The sequence below is a fragment of the Delphinapterus leucas genome, chromosome 2 (assembly GCF_059928025.1).
Source record: "Delphinapterus leucas isolate spDelLeu-1000000601 "Yukka" chromosome 2, BTC_Dleu_Yukka2, whole genome shotgun sequence".
In the NCBI taxonomy this organism is placed as follows: Eukaryota; Metazoa; Chordata; class Mammalia; order Artiodactyla; family Monodontidae; genus Delphinapterus; species Delphinapterus leucas.
Window position 1 is genome coordinate 32,793,498 of NC_143130.1, and position 16,460 is coordinate 32,809,957.

The 16,460-nt window shown below is 46.6% G+C and overlaps 1 protein-coding gene across 4 annotated transcripts in view; it reads left to right on the forward strand.

Annotated features, from left to right (window-relative positions):
• The window catches only part of DIP2C (DIP2 acetate--CoA ligase C (putative)), a 363,448-nt gene that overhangs the window by 247,451 nt on the left and 99,537 nt on the right, over positions 1-16,460 (forward strand). For all 4 annotated transcript variants that reach the window (XR_016391944.1, XM_089906635.1, XM_022554535.3 and 1 more), the window contains 5 exons: positions 5,690-5,800; positions 11,578-11,701; positions 11,988-12,097; positions 12,223-12,325; positions 14,092-14,156. Coding sequence is in view for 3 of the 4 variants with exons in the window: in XM_089906635.1 (XP_089762761.1) it covers positions 5,690-5,800; positions 11,578-11,701; positions 11,988-12,097; positions 12,223-12,325; positions 14,092-14,156 (513 nt within the window). In the remaining variant the exon portion in view is untranslated. The remainder of the gene's footprint in view (positions 1-5,689; positions 5,801-11,577; positions 11,702-11,987; positions 12,098-12,222; positions 12,326-14,091; positions 14,157-16,460) is intronic.

A 16,460-nucleotide genomic window follows, 5' to 3' on the forward strand; every position in this document is an offset into this window, starting at 1 on the left:
ATGGAGTGATTTTTTTTCCATGTGTTGCTATTTACCTCAGAATGCCCCAAGACTGGGTTACCCACCTGCACCCGAAGGACTCCAAATTAATTTTATAAAAATATCATTTTAGAGCACCATAAACCAACAAGAATATAAGCTATGATTTACTTAAGAGATATTATAAAAACATGGGCCCATTATGGGGAATTTTTAATAAGATCGCTGCAGCCCCAGGATTCTGTGGTAGGCTATGATTCTTTCCAGTTTAATGAACAAGTTTGATCTTTAGCTTTTGAAAGTCAATTATAGGTCTCACACTTCCTCATTATAAAACTTACTGTAAAGCTACAGCAATCAAAGCTGTGTGGTATTAACACAAAGACAGATACAGACCAAAGGAATAGAATAGAAAACCCAGAAATAAATCCTTACATGTAGGGTCAAGGGGCTTTCAAGAAGGATGCTAAGACATTAAATGGGGGAAAGGATAGTCTACTCAACAAATGGTGCTTGGAAAATTGGATATCCATAAGCAAAAACCCAAAATTGAACCTTTATACCATATATTAAAAAATTAACTCAAAATGGATTAAAGACCTAAACTCTTAGAATAAAACATAGGGGAAATGTTTCATGACAATGGATTTGGCAATGATTTCTTGGATATGGCACCAAAAGCACAGGGAACAAAAAAATTGATAAATTGCACTTCATCAAAATTAAAAAATTCTGGGCTTCCCTGGTGGCGCAGTGGTTAAGAATCCACCTGCCAATGCTGGGGACCACGGGTTCAAGCCCTGGTCTGGGAAGATCTCACATGCCACAGAGCAACTAAGCCCGTGTGCCACAACTACTGAGCCTGTGTGCCACACTGCTGAAACCCGTGAGCCTAGAGCCCGTGCTCTGCAACAAGAGAAGCCACCACAATGAGAAGCTCACGCACCACAACAGAGTAGCCCCTGCTTGCTGCAACTAAAGCCCACGCACAGCAACAAAGACCCAATGCAGCCAAAAATAAATAAATAAAATAATTGTATAAAATTTAAAACTTCTGTGTACCAAAGGACACTTTTGAGAGTGAAAAAGAAACATACAGAATGGGAGAAAATGTTTACAAATCATATATCTGATAAAAGATTAGTATCCAGAATATATAAAGAAGTTCTACAACTCAACAACAACAACCAAAAAAAAAGTTTAAAAATCAGGCAAAGGACTTGAATAGACTTTTTTCTAGGGAAGATTTACAAATAGCCAAATAAGCCCATGAATCACTAATCATTAGGGAAATATACGTCAAAACCACATGAGCTACCACTTCACACTCATTAGGATGGCTGCTATCAAAAACAGAAAATAGTAGGTGATGACAAGAATGTGAAGAAATTGGAACCCTTGTGCATTGCTGGTAGGAATATACGGTGGTGTAGCCACTGTGGAAAACAGTACTATGATGGTTCCTTAAAAAATTAAACATCCGATCCGATAATTCCACTTCAGTTTCAAAAGAATTGAAAGCAAGGACTTGAACAGATATATCTACACCAATGTTCATAGCAGCACTATTCACGAAAACCAAAAGGAGGAAGCAACTCAAGCATCCATGGTCGGGTGAATGAATAAACAGAAGATGGTATGTTCGTATGGTGTAATACTATTCAGCCTTAAAAAGGAAGGAAATTCTGACACATTCTACAACATGGATGTACCTTGAGGACATTATGCTCAGTAAAATAAGCCAGTCACAAAGGATAAATATTGTATGGTTCCATTTATATGAGGTACTTAGAGTACTTAAATTCCTAGAGACAGAAGAACAATGGATACCAGGGGCTGTGGGAAGCGGGAAATGGGGAGTTATTGTTTAATAGGGACAGAGTTACAGTTTAGGAAAATGAAAATGTTCTGGAAATGGATGGTTGATGATGGTTTTACAACAGTGTAAATGTACTTAATGCCACTGAACTGTATACTTGAAAATGGTCAAGATGGTGAACTTTGTTATATTTATTTTATCACGATAAAAAAAGTCAGTTGTAATATATCTCCCTTATCTATAATTTGGTTAATAGTCTTAGTAGTTTTTTTAAAAAAGTCTTTGGCCTTCAGACTCTTGAAGTTCCTTTACAATAGCAATTACAAAATAAACCATCTCTGTTCCACTAAGAAGTCAGTAGGAATGTGGGGGGCAAGTTTTGATAGAACAAAATATGTAAAAAGATTTTCTTTAGCAGGGAGTGGTTTGAATTGTATGAGGTGGGACTACTTTTCTAAATTATTCCTTTAAAAAGTTTTCATATGGCTGGCACCTGGCATGTGTGTATAAATACTTATTAAATAAGCATATGTGACTGTAGTATTCAATTGATAATAGCCTTCTGTCCCAATAAACAGGATTCTTTACCTCTTTGAAAATCATTTTTAATTAAATATTTTCCGAGGATAATGAACATTCTGTCCTTAGCATAAAAATTATAGACGCTTTTCATGTGGGTGACCCTATTAATGCACTTTGGGGAGTCCTGCTTGGGCTTTGAAAAGGCATTTATGTGCCTAAGCTGAATAGGTTTTCAGGATATTACAGTGGGAGCTGTGGAACAAACAAAGATGCATCATATGTGAAGCCTGCCTTCAGGGAGCTTGCAGAGTTAAAAAAATAAATAAATAAAGACATTGGTAATTGGCTATCTGTAAATTGGAAAATGATACAGGTCCCCAAAATAGGTGGTGAGAGATACAGCTGAACTCTTTGGGAAGGACAGAGAATATTCTCATTTTGGGAGCTTCTGGCATCTGAGACTTCTTGAGGAGAAAAAGAGAGCCCGTGGCTCTTGGTCAGGTTGTAGGACAGAGTGTGGAAAGGAGCTGAGGGGGGATTGTGTGTTATGTGAACAGAACAAGCCGGGCACTGGGACAGCAAGGCTGTTACAGGAAGACCAGCGGAGGAGAGTGGAGGAAGGAGGTGGTCTGTTGACGCTCTGTGCATAGTTAAGTGTGATGAAATATCAGAGAATACATAGGGAATTGAATGAAAAGAAACCATGTGGGTTTATGAAAATGAAACATCTGTATATTTGTACAGTGTTGCACTGGAATCACTGTGTAGTCACCAAAAAACAGGACTTGTGACTGATTGAGATATAAAAGGAAAGTTTGGTGAGAATGATACAAATACAGCCTTCCCTTCCTTAAAACAAATTTTTTAAAAATTCAGTTTTGATTCTAAATGAGCCTTTAGCTATTTGACCATTTTCTATTTGTTACTTTTATATTTTTGAGAGCATATAATACACAATTTTATATTCTGCTTTTATCCACTTTACATTAATATAACAATTTCATCCTGTTTTAACCCAACTCTGCAAGGTTATATAATATGACATTATCAGCATGAACTTTAGTGATCGAGCAGTGGGAATTTTAAATCCTGGATCAAGTTGCCCTTCCTTGGAACAGAGCTGGGGTAGGAGTCAGACCAGAAGCTCCTCTTTGGAAATATGTTGATCCACAGTCTGGCTCTGGAAGCAGCACCTTCTTTCTCTCGGTTCTATGCTCTTGAAGACTCCTGCATGTGGAATAGATTAGTCCTAGGAGGACTAACAAGTCCAAATTTAACTAGTCCTCTATGAGTGGGTGCAGCCATTAGTTTTGGGTGGAACTTCAGCATCTTCTGCATTTTATTAACATCCTCTGTTTTGGTTCAAGGAGAGCAGTCTTGCAGCAGTGGTGCCTTGGAAGCTTTGCAAACATTTGATTGAATGTTGTTGCTTTGCCAGATCCAGAACTAAAAATAGATGCTGTCAACTCTCTGACCACCAGTTGAAGGCAGACACCTGAGGCCAGTGCAAACCTCAGATCATTTTTAAAATAATTGTTTGTGATTCATATGCAGAGACATGCAAATAAATCCTTTTATTCCTCCTTTGAAATCCTACTGATAGTAGCCTGGCATCTGTCTGGGTGCTTTTGGGACAAAATAAGGATTAATATCTAATCAACAGTTATTTCACAGGGTTTCTTAAAATTCTTCAGTAGTGCAGAATGGCTTTTATTGGCCTTAATGGTTTCATTTGTCTCTGTTTGGCTGATTTTAGTAAACTGCAGGAATACCATATAGAAAGGCAATCTTCACATAATTCCAAACTTAATTTTATTTCCATCAACTATCCTGTGTTGCTAGCAGAGCCAGATTTAAGATGCAGCCTGCTCCATCCTCAGCTGTCATCTGGGTCCGTTATGCCAACCTGCTTACTTAGATATTCAGGTAATTGGGGTGTCTTATCCAACTGTTCATGACAAAGTTAATAACTTCTAGTTAGGGCATTTTTAAAGAAAAAAATGTGTTAAATTCCTGAATGAGGTAATACAAAAATCATATACATCTGCTAAATCATGGGATTTATGTGCTTAGTTATCGACAAGGAAGAGCAGTGCCGATGCTGGAGCAACACATGGGAGAAGCTTGTGTTCGAGTGGAAGCAGAGTCCTGCAGAGCTCAGTGGGGATCTAGAAATAGGACTGCCTGTTGTATCCTGAAGGCAGCTTCTAGAGCTAGAGTAGGAAGGGCCACTCCAGAAGGAGCATCGGGCAACAGGAGAGCAAGCGGATCGACATTGCGTTAGCTCCACAGCAGATGCTAACCTGAGCGCCAGGTGGATGTAAATGGGATGAAGCTGACAACGTAAAGGAGAAACTTGACAAGTTTATATGCAACATTAAATACACTAATAAAAATAAAACAGAGAATATTATATCGAGAAGTCTGCATCAAATGTAAGAGTTAATACTATGAAATATATTTAAAGATTTTATGGGAAATGTCAAAACACCAGCAGATAAATAGGCAAAGGAAATGAAACACAGTTCATACAAGGACGAATAAGCCATCTGATGGAAAATTGTTCTTCATTAAGATTCCCTTCAGGACTATCAGAAAACATTTGAAAAATCGTACTATCCATTATTGGGTTATTAGGATAGTAATTTAAATTTACCTTTTAGAACTCCATGATTATTGTACTCCTGGTTCTTCAGAGGCTGAGCTGGAGAGGCAATGGGCGGCTGGAGATGTGTGGCCAGGTGTTCACAGAAACCTTCCCTGGGAGGGCAGAAAGCCAGATGCCGCAGGTGCGGGCTGACCAAGCGCCGGCTCCCAGGGCCAGGGCCTCGTGGGCAGTTGTGGTTCATGGCTACCTGCTGTGTGTCAGGCACGGTGTGAGCTCTTGCATACATTTTCTCATTTGACCTTTACTACAATGCTAGGACACTAATATTCTCAATTTTCAGGCAAGTCAAGGCTTGGGGAGCTAAATCTGAGCTGGGATCAGAGTAGAGTCAGCTGTGAGCCCAGCACCTTAGGGAGGAAGTGCACAGCGTTCAGTTACGATGGTGAAGACTCTGTGGACGTACGAGGACGCACTTCAGAGCCCAGTGAGAATAGTGAGAGACAGATAGTATATGCACTGTGGTTTTACCTGTGTAAAACTATGTGCCGATGGGCGAGTGTAAACAGCAAGGGTAGTTGCATTCTGGTGCGGTGTCAGAGATGACCCGGATAATCTGTTTGCCTTCCATGTGAGATCAAGGAAAAGCATCTGATAACTTATTAAAATGATCTTACTAATATGCATTTTTCAAGCAGGGCATCTACATTTTTTCCAGTGGCATCGTGTTAGTGGTTAATCCCTCTCTCTCTGCGTTGGTCCAGGTGGCACTGGTGTTCCCCAACAATGACCCTGCTGCCTCCATGGTGGCTTTCTACGGCTGCCTGCTGGCCGAAGTTGTGCCTGTGCCCATCGAGGTGCCCCTCACGAGAAAGGTAAATAACGTATCTTTCTGTTCAAGCCTGTTGCCCGGGAAGGTCGACTCTGCTGCCCTGGAAGTTTCTGTCATGGGGTCAGAATGTGCAGACGGCCATCTTCAAGAGCTTTCATCTCAGCAGGATGTGGATCAGGAAGCACAGGGCTGTTTGCCTTGTCTCTGAGGCTCTGCGCAGGTTGTCGTTGGTTGTCCCAGACAAGGGAGCAGCATTGACGCTGCAGCTCCACTCAGCGGCCGGATTGAGCTGCTGCCCTGAGGTGGCGCCTTCTGTGCGTTGAGCAGGGTGATCTGCCAGCAAAGCAGGTGTTCCAGTATCTCGTTCCTCAGTGTCACTGCACTAGAAATCTGGGTAAATGATAGATTTTTCACTTATTTTTATTTCAGGGGTGGCCGTTGTTGCATTTGTGCAGGTGTTTGGACATTAACAAGTTCCAGGTTCACCTACGATTTGTTGGATCTTATTCTATGATTAGAATAAATAACTATCTTGCTGTTACAGTTGTAGTGTAGTCCAGTGTCGGAACCCTACACAGCAGTGTGTGTGTCTTTGTCCGCGTAAATGATTGGCTTCTTGCACCACAGACCTGTGGTAACTTTGGAAGGGAAGGCCGAGGGAGGAGGCTGTGCTGGGGTTGACCCTGATGGTCCCCCGAGAGGTGCTCTGATGCTGTCGAAGGAGACGGGGCCGACGGCTGTGGGGTAGGCGCCCTGCCACTGGTTGTGTTATGTGTCGTGCCCTTGGGCTCCACCCTGGATTCACCGGGCCGTCACTTAGCACATCATCATGAGCAGAGTGTGTGGGGTGACTCTTCCAGCTCCAAAATGCTAAGGTTTTCATGTGCCCAGGCTCAGAGTTTCCAGAGAATCTTCCAGCTGTCTTTGTGGCTACTCATTATGAAAATGGGGAAGTGCCTCAAGGTCTGTTCACGGTGTGTGGGTACCTTTGAAACTCCGCTCCTTGGGTCGGAAGGAGAGAACGAGGGGATCCTTTAGAAAAAGGTTGGGGACTGGTTGCTGTTTCCATTTTCCTGGGTACAAAATCTTCAAGTTCCCTCCTGGGCTTCCTAGGCACCTGTAAGCGTCAGGCAGGGTGGCAGGTGGCCCTGGAAGCGGGGGTGAGCCCTGCAGCCACTGACATCAGAGCCCCCTCCAGTGGCCTGAGGAGAACCCTGATTTCTGCGAGGGTTTGCCTCTAGCATTCCTGGTGTATAATACACACCCCGTAAAGTGCTTCCTCATCTTCCTGAGCCCTGTGACCTTCACAACTGACGAGAAATGCAGAAGGGTTTGGGGATTTACTGAGCAGGTAGCCACGTTCTCCTATGTGATTCTTTGGTGCTGTGACTAACCTGGAAAGCCTCTCAAGGGATGTGTGATGCTCCTCTTTAATTGATATCTAATTCAGTGGGTTGAGGTCCTCTGGAAATAGAAAAGAAAACCTTCTGGATTCTCTAGTCAATGGCATCAGGATGCTAATTTGGAGAAATTCATAGGCTAATGAGTAAAGAGACTGATTCTCTGTCAGCACTGCACCAACAGACTCCAGGACATTTGTTACTGTTGTTATGAGTAGCAGTTATTGTTTACTCATCACATATCGAATTTAGATTTGTCTACTCTACATCTATAGCCTGGTGTTTTCCAGACCAGGTCTGGTTTGCAGAGGAAAATCATTTGAATGAAGAGGCACCTGTCTCTGCCACTTCCTGACCAGGCATTGTCGAGCGGAGCCAGGGTGTCTCACCTGCAACTCCTCTGGGTCTCCTGACACGTGCTTGCCAGCCGTCTCAGGCGTTGCAGGCTGTGACCTGCCAGGTGGCTCTGTCTTACTCACCTCTCAGACCCATTCAGACTCTCATATTGTACCATGTACCTCAGGACCAGGAACCCTCTCTCAGAAGAAAAAGCTGAGGTTTCTTCTTGGCCCTCTCTCCCTCGGAACATTTCTAAGGGTAACAGAACCAGCAGATGACTCACAGGTTATTGTTAAACCAGAAGCTGTGCGTTGGGCCTCAGTCTGTGGTTTCAGAATGTAATGTTCATTCTTAGAAAACTTTACTTTTTTTTTTTTTTTTGCGGTACGCGGGCCTCTCATTGTTGTGGCCTCTCCCATTGTGGGGCACAGGCTCTGGACATACAGACTTAGCAGCCATGGCTCACGGGCCCAGCCGCTTCGCGGCATGTGGGATCTTCCCAGACCAGGGCACGAACCCATGTCCCCTGCATTGGCAGGCGGACTCTCAACCACTGCGCCACCAGGGAAGCCCAACTTTACTTATTTTTAAATAAAAGAATCCACTGGCTCGGTTGCCATTCAGCACAGGGTAAGATGTGCACAGGGGTGTAGGTGATGAAGTTTGTGAATCTTCTATCCACCAGTCCTATGCATGCTAGTCTTGTCTTAAAATAAAGGGCCTAATGAGAACCAAATTTTCAGAATCATCAATGTTGATTAGCCTCACTGAACGATTTAGTCCCATGTGCATTTATATTCTTTGTTCTAGTTCTTGGGGTGAGGGGAGAAGGCTCATTTTTCACTTGAAGAGTTCATAGTGGGAGAAATGGGTGTCCCTCCAGTGGTTTGGCCACGGAGTGGGCAGGGGCAAGAGAGGAGCCTCCAGAAGTCTGTGCCGCGATGGGCAGGTCTGGACAGTGGCTGTCCTCCTCGCCCTCTTGAGGTGGCTGAGCTGGTCTGTGAAGGCCAGATGCCAGCAAAGTGGGCCTGTGGACTGGTGGAGACCACTGAGCCGCATTTCCCTTCTGCTAGCGTGGGAAGTAGCAAGGCTGTAGCGGGGGTGGAATTCTGCATATCCTAAGTGCCATAGGGCCAGAGACCAAGTGGGCCCCGGAGGCCACAGGAGTCCAGCCAGGCAGGGCCTGGCCCGTCAGCACTTGCCTCTGGGCTCAGAGGGGGCTCACTGTCCTGCGTGATGCAAACTGTTCTTTCCTTAGAATCTAGCACATGCCCCACTTGTTTGCTTTAACCAAGGTTTCAGATGTCCTGTTAAAATGAAACATCTCTGGAAGGAAAAACATAGACGTCTTGTCACATACTTAAAATCTCACGTGAACCATCACATGATCCTTCCCTTGGGAGTGCATTTTGCTGGAAGAAATCAGAGGGAGTTGGGGTGGGGAGGGAGGGAAATGGGGCAGCCCGAGGGTGACACCCACCCAACGGAAGTGTTTGTGGGTAGAAGGTTATGCCCCACGTCTGGGATTTGTTTTAAAATAACAAATCTGCATGTGTGCATGTGTTTGAGGTAAGAGATGAGAACAGATTTGCCAACGTTGATAATCGTTGGTGCTGGATGACAGGAACGTAGGATTTCTTTCTCGTTTTCTTTGTATCTTTGTGTCTGCTTGGAAATTTCCAGTATAAATAAAAAGTTAAAAATTAATTGGCAAAACAACAATACATTAATGACATGTTTCTCTTAGTATTGATAAGGAAAATTTCTTGGTCAGGTTTCTTGGATCCCCTGGTTGTATGACCATAATAATCTTTAAACTAGTGGGTCTGCAGCCTGTCTTGTGTTGACTCTGCATAGTAATGCATCGAGAGCCCCTCACTCAGTTTCGTCTGTATTGTTGTCTCTCCTCCTGAGGCAGCTGAGAAGCCAGCGGTTTGGGTAGGCAAGCATCAAAATTGGAAAAGCACCAGCTAGTAGTTGCAGGTCCACAAATCCAGAAAGAGTTCACGAGAGACGCTTTCCGTGAACTCACCTCACATTTACTGGAGAGAGAGTCCTTCTCATGGGTATGGCTGATGCTTTCTGACCTGGAGACTGAGACGGGACGGGGTGGGGCTGGTCGAGTGCGCATTTACTGCTTGAGAAGTGACTTGTCAGAGACCGTGGGTGTGGAGAGACTGCCGGGGAAGGGACATGCTTCGTCAGCTCTCTATGTTGGAGAAAGATTGAAAGTGAGGGAAAGGTTTGAACTCAGGCGTGGGTCAGCTTTTCTTGCACAGCAAAAGAGAGTCATTTGTGAGATATTGTGGTCCTGGACAGCTCAGCTCTACAGAGGAAGGGCCCCTGAGCCCAGCCGCAGGCCAGAAACAGCCATTCCAGGGAAAAGCGCTCAGGAAACACGGGAGGTGGTGTCAGGGCCTGAGTGCTCTGGCCGTCAGGGCAGTGGTTCACGTGCCTCCTCAGTAGCTTCCTGTGGAGGCTTTCTGGACAGTGGTGTGGGGTGTCGGGGGGCTCCCAAGTATCGGGGCTCAGGGCCCTGTCCCCAGGTCCAGGAGAGATGGCCCATGGAGGCCACAGATGGCTCTGTGGGCTCTGCCAGAGGCTCTGGGGTCAAGCTGGGCTTAATTTCAGGGATCCCGGTGCATGAAGGAGACAGAGCGCTCTGAGAGCAGGTGGATGGGTCTCATCTCAGCCCAATGGGGTGCTTGGGTGGGGCTGTTTCTGCGAAGCTAGCTTTTGGCTGGACCTCTGCGTAGGAATTTCCAGACCAAGAAGATGGGGGAGGAGCAGGCATGGAAGCTGAATTTCATGGTAACCATGGATTCTGTTTACGGTTACTCTCACCCTTCCTCTGTATTTTAGGGTCTTTAGGAGCAGATACTGGGAAGACAGGGCCCAGGGGACAGCAGACCTCCACCGTGAACCCTGACAGGTCTTGCAGTTGGCCCTGGTGCTCCCTCTCCTGAGCCATTCTGAGCCTGTCTGTAGGCGGTCCCAGCAAGTTCACGCTCCTAAAGAAACGCCCTTCTGCTCCTAAACCTGGCTTCAGAACCTATCTCCCCACCCCTTAACCCAGTCACAGCTTTTGGCCATGTGATACCCAAATTCACATTGAAATGACTGATTATAATTCTCCTTGAAAAAGCACTGCTTGAAGGAACAATCCCACAGGGTCCCCGAAGTGGGAAGGTCCCCATCTGCGGAGCACCAGGCCTCCTCCCCCTTGCCGGGGCTGCAAGGGTGTTGGGAGGCTGGCTGTGCGTGATGCTGTGTAAAGAGACGCGGCTTTTAAATCTGCAGTGAGGAGTACGAACTAGGCACTTGGAAGATGTAGTTTTGAGATGTCGATGTTGCCGATTTTACTGGGGTGAGAATGTTGTCTCACGTGGGAAGGAAGGAGGTGACAGCCTCACCACAGTCCTGACGTTTCCCTTCTAGGAATGCTGGCTGCTTCACAGCTTTATTTTCTGAATCATAGCTGGTGGGAGTAAGGAAAGCGAATTGAACTGACTGGCGGGGTGGCTGGACGCTCAGGGTGGTGGCGCCCGGGGCTGCCCCTCCCGCAGCACCTGCTCCCAAGTCCTGGCAGTCAGTCTGTGGGGCGGCGCCCCTCCATGCACACGCCCTTACCCTGTGGTCGGCATGGGTGTCCAGTCCACCACGCCGGATGTGATCAAAGACCGCTTGGGGTTAGTGTCCTGAGTGCAGAGATGTGTTCTTGGACCCGCTCTGTGTCCTGAGGTCATGGTCCTGTACAACCAGAGGGGAACAGAACGAGACTCCCTGAGTGCAGCACACTCTGTGCTCCCCGTGTGCATCCCTTACAGCCAGCCAAGGACACAGCGCACATGACGAGACTGAGGCCAAGCTAGTGCCCTGTTCAAGGTCAGGCAGCTGGCAAGTGGCAGCCTGAGATTTGACCCCAGCTGTGCAGACACCAGCCCGTGCCCTGGCACTCTGGTTGAACCTCTCCTCAGGGAGGTTGGTGCCATCCCAGGGCCCAAGGGTGAGACCGTGTTCTGTTAGGAGAGTGGCCATCACCTCTGCTCGTGACCCTTCTCTCCTTGCTGCCGTCTCCCAGGATGCAGGAAGCCAGCAGATCGGGTTCTTGCTTGGAAGCTGTGGAGTGACTGTAGCCTTGACGAGTGACGCTTGCCACAAAGGGCTGCCGAAGAGCCCGACGGGGGAGATCCCACAGTTCAAAGGTGAGCCTCAGTGCCGGGCGAGGAGGATGTGCTCCGAGGCATCTGTGCCAACACACCGTCCACACACGAGGTTTCAGATCACACCCCACATGCTCTCAGCCTGCACGTGATGTGCTGTAACTGCAGGAGGCTTACAGCACCTTAGCCGTGGCCTTAGACTTGGTGGAAACACCAGCGATTTGGTCTGGCTTGTGCTGTTGTGAAGCGTGCCACCAACGGGAAGGTGGTGTCACACCTGTCTTCTGGGGGATGCTTGCCTGAAAGGAATTTGTCCTTTATTTCCAAGGTTGGCCAAAGCTATTATGGTTTGTCACAGAGTCAAAACATCTCTCTAAACCTCCTCGAGATTGGTTCCCGCACATTAAGGACGCAAATAATGACACTGCGTATATCGAGGTGAGTTGCTGGGTCTGGCCGAGGTTGGGGGAACTGAGTGACACGCACTGCAACCCTTACACAGCTCAGGGTCAGAGGTGGATGTGGGCCCGGAGCTCTACCCTCTCGGCACCTTCTCATTGCAGTACAAGACGTGCAAGGATGGGAGCGTGCTCGGGGTGACCGTGACGAGGATCGCGCTTCTGACCCACTGCCAGGCCCTCACACAGGCGTGTGGCTACACAGAAGGTATGGGCAGACCATTCCTGGGGGACCCTGACCCCAGCCCCCAGCCCTATGAGATGAGTGTTGTTCCCACTAGTCACTCGGAGAGTCGTGCCGCTCCACCGAAGGTCTGTGTGTTGGATTGTTTAGTTGGCGTCTCAGTCTGCTCTGGCAGCCAAAACAGACACCACAGACTGGGGCTTCAACAACAGATGTTGACGTCTCACAGTCTGGAGGCTGAAGTCTGAAATCCAGTGCCAGAGGGTTGGTTCCTGGGAGACCCCCTTCCAGGCCTGCGGACGGCACCTTCTGGCTGTGTCTTCATACTGCCTCTCCTCTGTGCAGAGGGAGCTCTGGTGTGTCTTCCTCTTCTTATAAGGACACCATTCTTATTGGATCAGGCCCCACCCTATGACTTTACCTAACTTTAATCATCTCCTTAGAGCCCCATCTCCAGGCACATTTATACTTGGCGTTAGGGCTTCAACATAGGAATTTGGGAGAAAACAGTCTAGGCCATAACAGATAGTTGACACCATTGATGTATATTCGTTCCTGGCTGCACAGTGGAACCTCTTTGGGAGCTTTAAAAAAGTGTGCATTGCTACAGTGCACCCCCCTCCCCGCAACTGGCTTGGATTCTGGGGCTGCGTTTCACAGTCAAAGGGTTGGTTTCCATGATGTGCTTTCTTTGCCCTGTTTGGGGTTGTCCTGGAGGCACAGAGTTAGGGTCACTGGAGGTAACCATGTTGACAGCGCTGACGGGCTCATGGTAGGAAGGATCAGACCCCACATACCCACAGCTCCCTCCGCTGGAGTGTCTGCCATCAGGTCCCCGCACTAGCCACGTCGCAGGCACCCGCCACACTGGAGTCTCTTCCCAGTACCCAAGCGTCTGTCACGAGCCATGGATGAGACACTTTTCTCTTTTTGCTGTTCTCATTTGCTTTCTCTCTCTCCCCATCCTTCTGGCAGTCTCCCTTTTTAAGACCAGTTCACTTGTCTCGTGGAGATGTTCCACTGATGTTTGGTCCCTGGACAAGTTTCCCAGACATTGTCACACGTGGAGACACACTGCCTGTAATGATCACCACCCTGTTTGTCACTGTTTTCAGTTTCCTAGTTTTTCTCACAACCTCATGACCTGTATTCCTTGCCCTAATTTCCTAAAGGTCCAGGGCCATCACTCTTGCAGGGATTGGGGAAGATAGATACATACTTGCTTCCTGATTCTCCACTTTTAAAAATCTTGCATAAGATAGAATACAGGCTGTGTATTTTGAATGTCCCTTTTTGAAAGGGGGTGAGGCACTCGGTACTGAAGCTTTGGCAAGCATTCTAGTGGCAGGTTTGCTGGAAATTGCCTCCTCCTGCAAGTACACAGCATTTCCCTCTCTTGGGAGAACATGTGATGGAAATGAAAAGAATCTTTTAAGAAAGAAAAGGCAGGGAGAGGGAAAACAAATATTGGGTTGGCCAAATAGTTCATTAAAACCCAAACGAACTTTTTGGCCAACCCAGTATATAAAAGGAGAAGGAATAAGGCGTTTTAAGTGATGCTGTGAAGAGCTATTGCTGTTAAGTTGTGTATCAGAATGCTCATCTAGAAGCACTTCCCAGGCAGGCCAGCATTTTAAACGGGTCTGATTGGAGGCTGCAGCATTTCTGTAAAGACAGTGAAATGATGTTTTTCTAAGACCCATTACTTCCCACTGATGTGGTATTGGATTTTTTGTGTCCTTTGGTCTGTGACCGTCTTTTGTTAAAATCTTTGACTCTGTATTTTATAGCTGAAACAATTGTGAATGTGTTGGATTTCAAGAAAGACGTTGGGCTTTGGCACGGAATCCTAACAGTAAGTGAGACGCCCCTTGCTCTGCAGTGTCCTGTTTGACTTTGAATGTGCTCAGTGTTGGGATTAGAATGATGATCTGTGTACACAGCGGCTTGGGTAAGCCCCTTCCTCCCACATTATAAAGAAAAGTTACCATTTTTAGAAGTCTTAAGTTAACGTAACTTCCAGGAGCTCAGCAAACCAGTGGGTCAGTAGCTGCTTGCCTGCATCGTGGGCCCACGCTCTGAGGCTGCGGCTGTGAGAGAGAGTGGCCTTCTTAGGCTCAGGGAAGTTCAGGATCTTTCTTCCCACGGTTGGCATTTCAGATTGTGTAGAAACGTTGATGTCTTGCATTTGGGTCACTTTGCCCATACATATGATTTGGCTACAAAATTCTTTTTATCTTTCTGTGAATCATTGTTTAATGAATGTTTCGGGAATTATGCTGCAGGGGGAAAAGTACTTTGAGATTTCCCCTTGGCCAAAAATTCAACACGAGTTGCAGAGAATGTATGTCTCATTTTTGTTAGTGCCACTTGAGAAGTGATGACCATTCAAAGCTGTAGGCACTTTTAATAGAGGGATAACCTTATTATTAAGATATGCTTAGCACTTAAGAAATATGTGTAGCATCACTGCTTCGAATCTCCCTATGTCTGTTTCATATGTGATGATTTCCACTCACCTGTTTTTCTTTTTAAGTTTCTTATGCTGAAACCTTATATCTTTTTAGAAGCAAAAAACTCTAGTAGTTTTACATGAGTGATAGGAACATAACTATAAAAAGAGGGATTTGTTGTTTCTTGATAAACCAGAATTTATGCAGACATCATATAGACAAAGGTTTGGGGCTCCGGCCCAGCCAGCTCCCTTCTGTTACCGTCTGGACACTAGTCGGTGAGACAGAAACACAGCCCCACACACGCATTACCCGTGGCCTGCTGGTGTCATGGGAAGAGCACAGCCTCAGAGAACCCAGGTTGGATGTTGGTCCTTCCTTCTGTAGCTTGTGACTCTGGGCGCGTCACCTGCTCCTGTGCCCAAGAATCATCTGTTGCCTGAGTCACTCTGCACCTGTGTTTTCCTTATCTGTCTAGTGGGAATGTTGACCGTGTGAGAACCATGTGGCTTAACGTTCAGTGAGTGCCTGGCCCATCTACTTGCTTGATGACCGTTGCCATCAGAGTTCTCTTGCGACAGTCTTGCTTTCAAGAGCTCTGTGATAGATCTTGTTGACGTGGTCACCCGCCTGCTCACTGATGCTATGGATTACTGCCTCCGGAATTGGTGGTTTCTGAGTCTGTCTCTGGCTGCCACCTTCTAGAGCAAGACAGGTCTCTGGCTAGGCAGCACGCACTCTTCCAAAGCATCTTATCTTCTTTATGGTGAAAGATGCTCCCACCCCCAGTATGGAATGGGGAGCAAGCGCGAGGTGAGGGAGGTGAATGCTAGTGGTGAGCAGGCTCACCCGTGTGGGGGAGGGTGCACGTGGTCATCTTCCTGCAGAGCTTCTGAGCTAGACCAGCACTCTGCAGAGTGTCCGTGTCCTCTCTCTCCACCTCCACCCACAGCGGGGGCAGAGCCGACCAGGGGGGATCTTGTCCAGTGCTCCCCATGTTGTGGTCCCTTCCTGCCAGGTCTGTGCATGCAGCGACTCAGAGGTATGAGTCCCAGCTGCAATGTGTGAGGACTGACCATTTACTTAAAAAGTTAGTTTTTGTCATCCATTTTAAAGAAAGAAACCTTTTACGGGTCCTGGTCTACATGAGCCAGGCTAGATGGAAGAGTGAGGGTGTTAAGACAACTTTCCACCGCTCCTTGGATTTCAGTGTAACATTTAATAAAGGAAATTAATTTTGTGAATAAAAATGAGTAGAATACATCAGAGAGAATTAAGCTTCAAGACTGAAAGGCCAATAAAAAAGTGATCATTCAACTTAAGTTTTTATAAGAAAAGGATTTGGATTTAGATTTTTTTATATCTTTATTGGAGTATAATTGCTTTACAATGGTGTGTTAGTTTCTGCTGTGTAACAGAGTGAATGAGCTATACATATACATACATCCCCATATCTCCTCCCTCTTGCATCTCCCTCCCACCCCCCCATCCCACCCCTCTAGGTGGACACAAAGCACCGAGCTGATCTCCCTGTGCTATGCGGCTGCTTCCCACTAGCTATCTATTTTACATTTGGTAGTGTATGTATGTCCATGCCACTCTCTCACTTCATCTCAGCTCACCCTTCCCCTCCCCGTGTCCTCAAGTCCATTCTCTAGTAGGTCTGCATCTTTATTCCTGTCCTGCCCCTAGGTTCTTCAGAACCC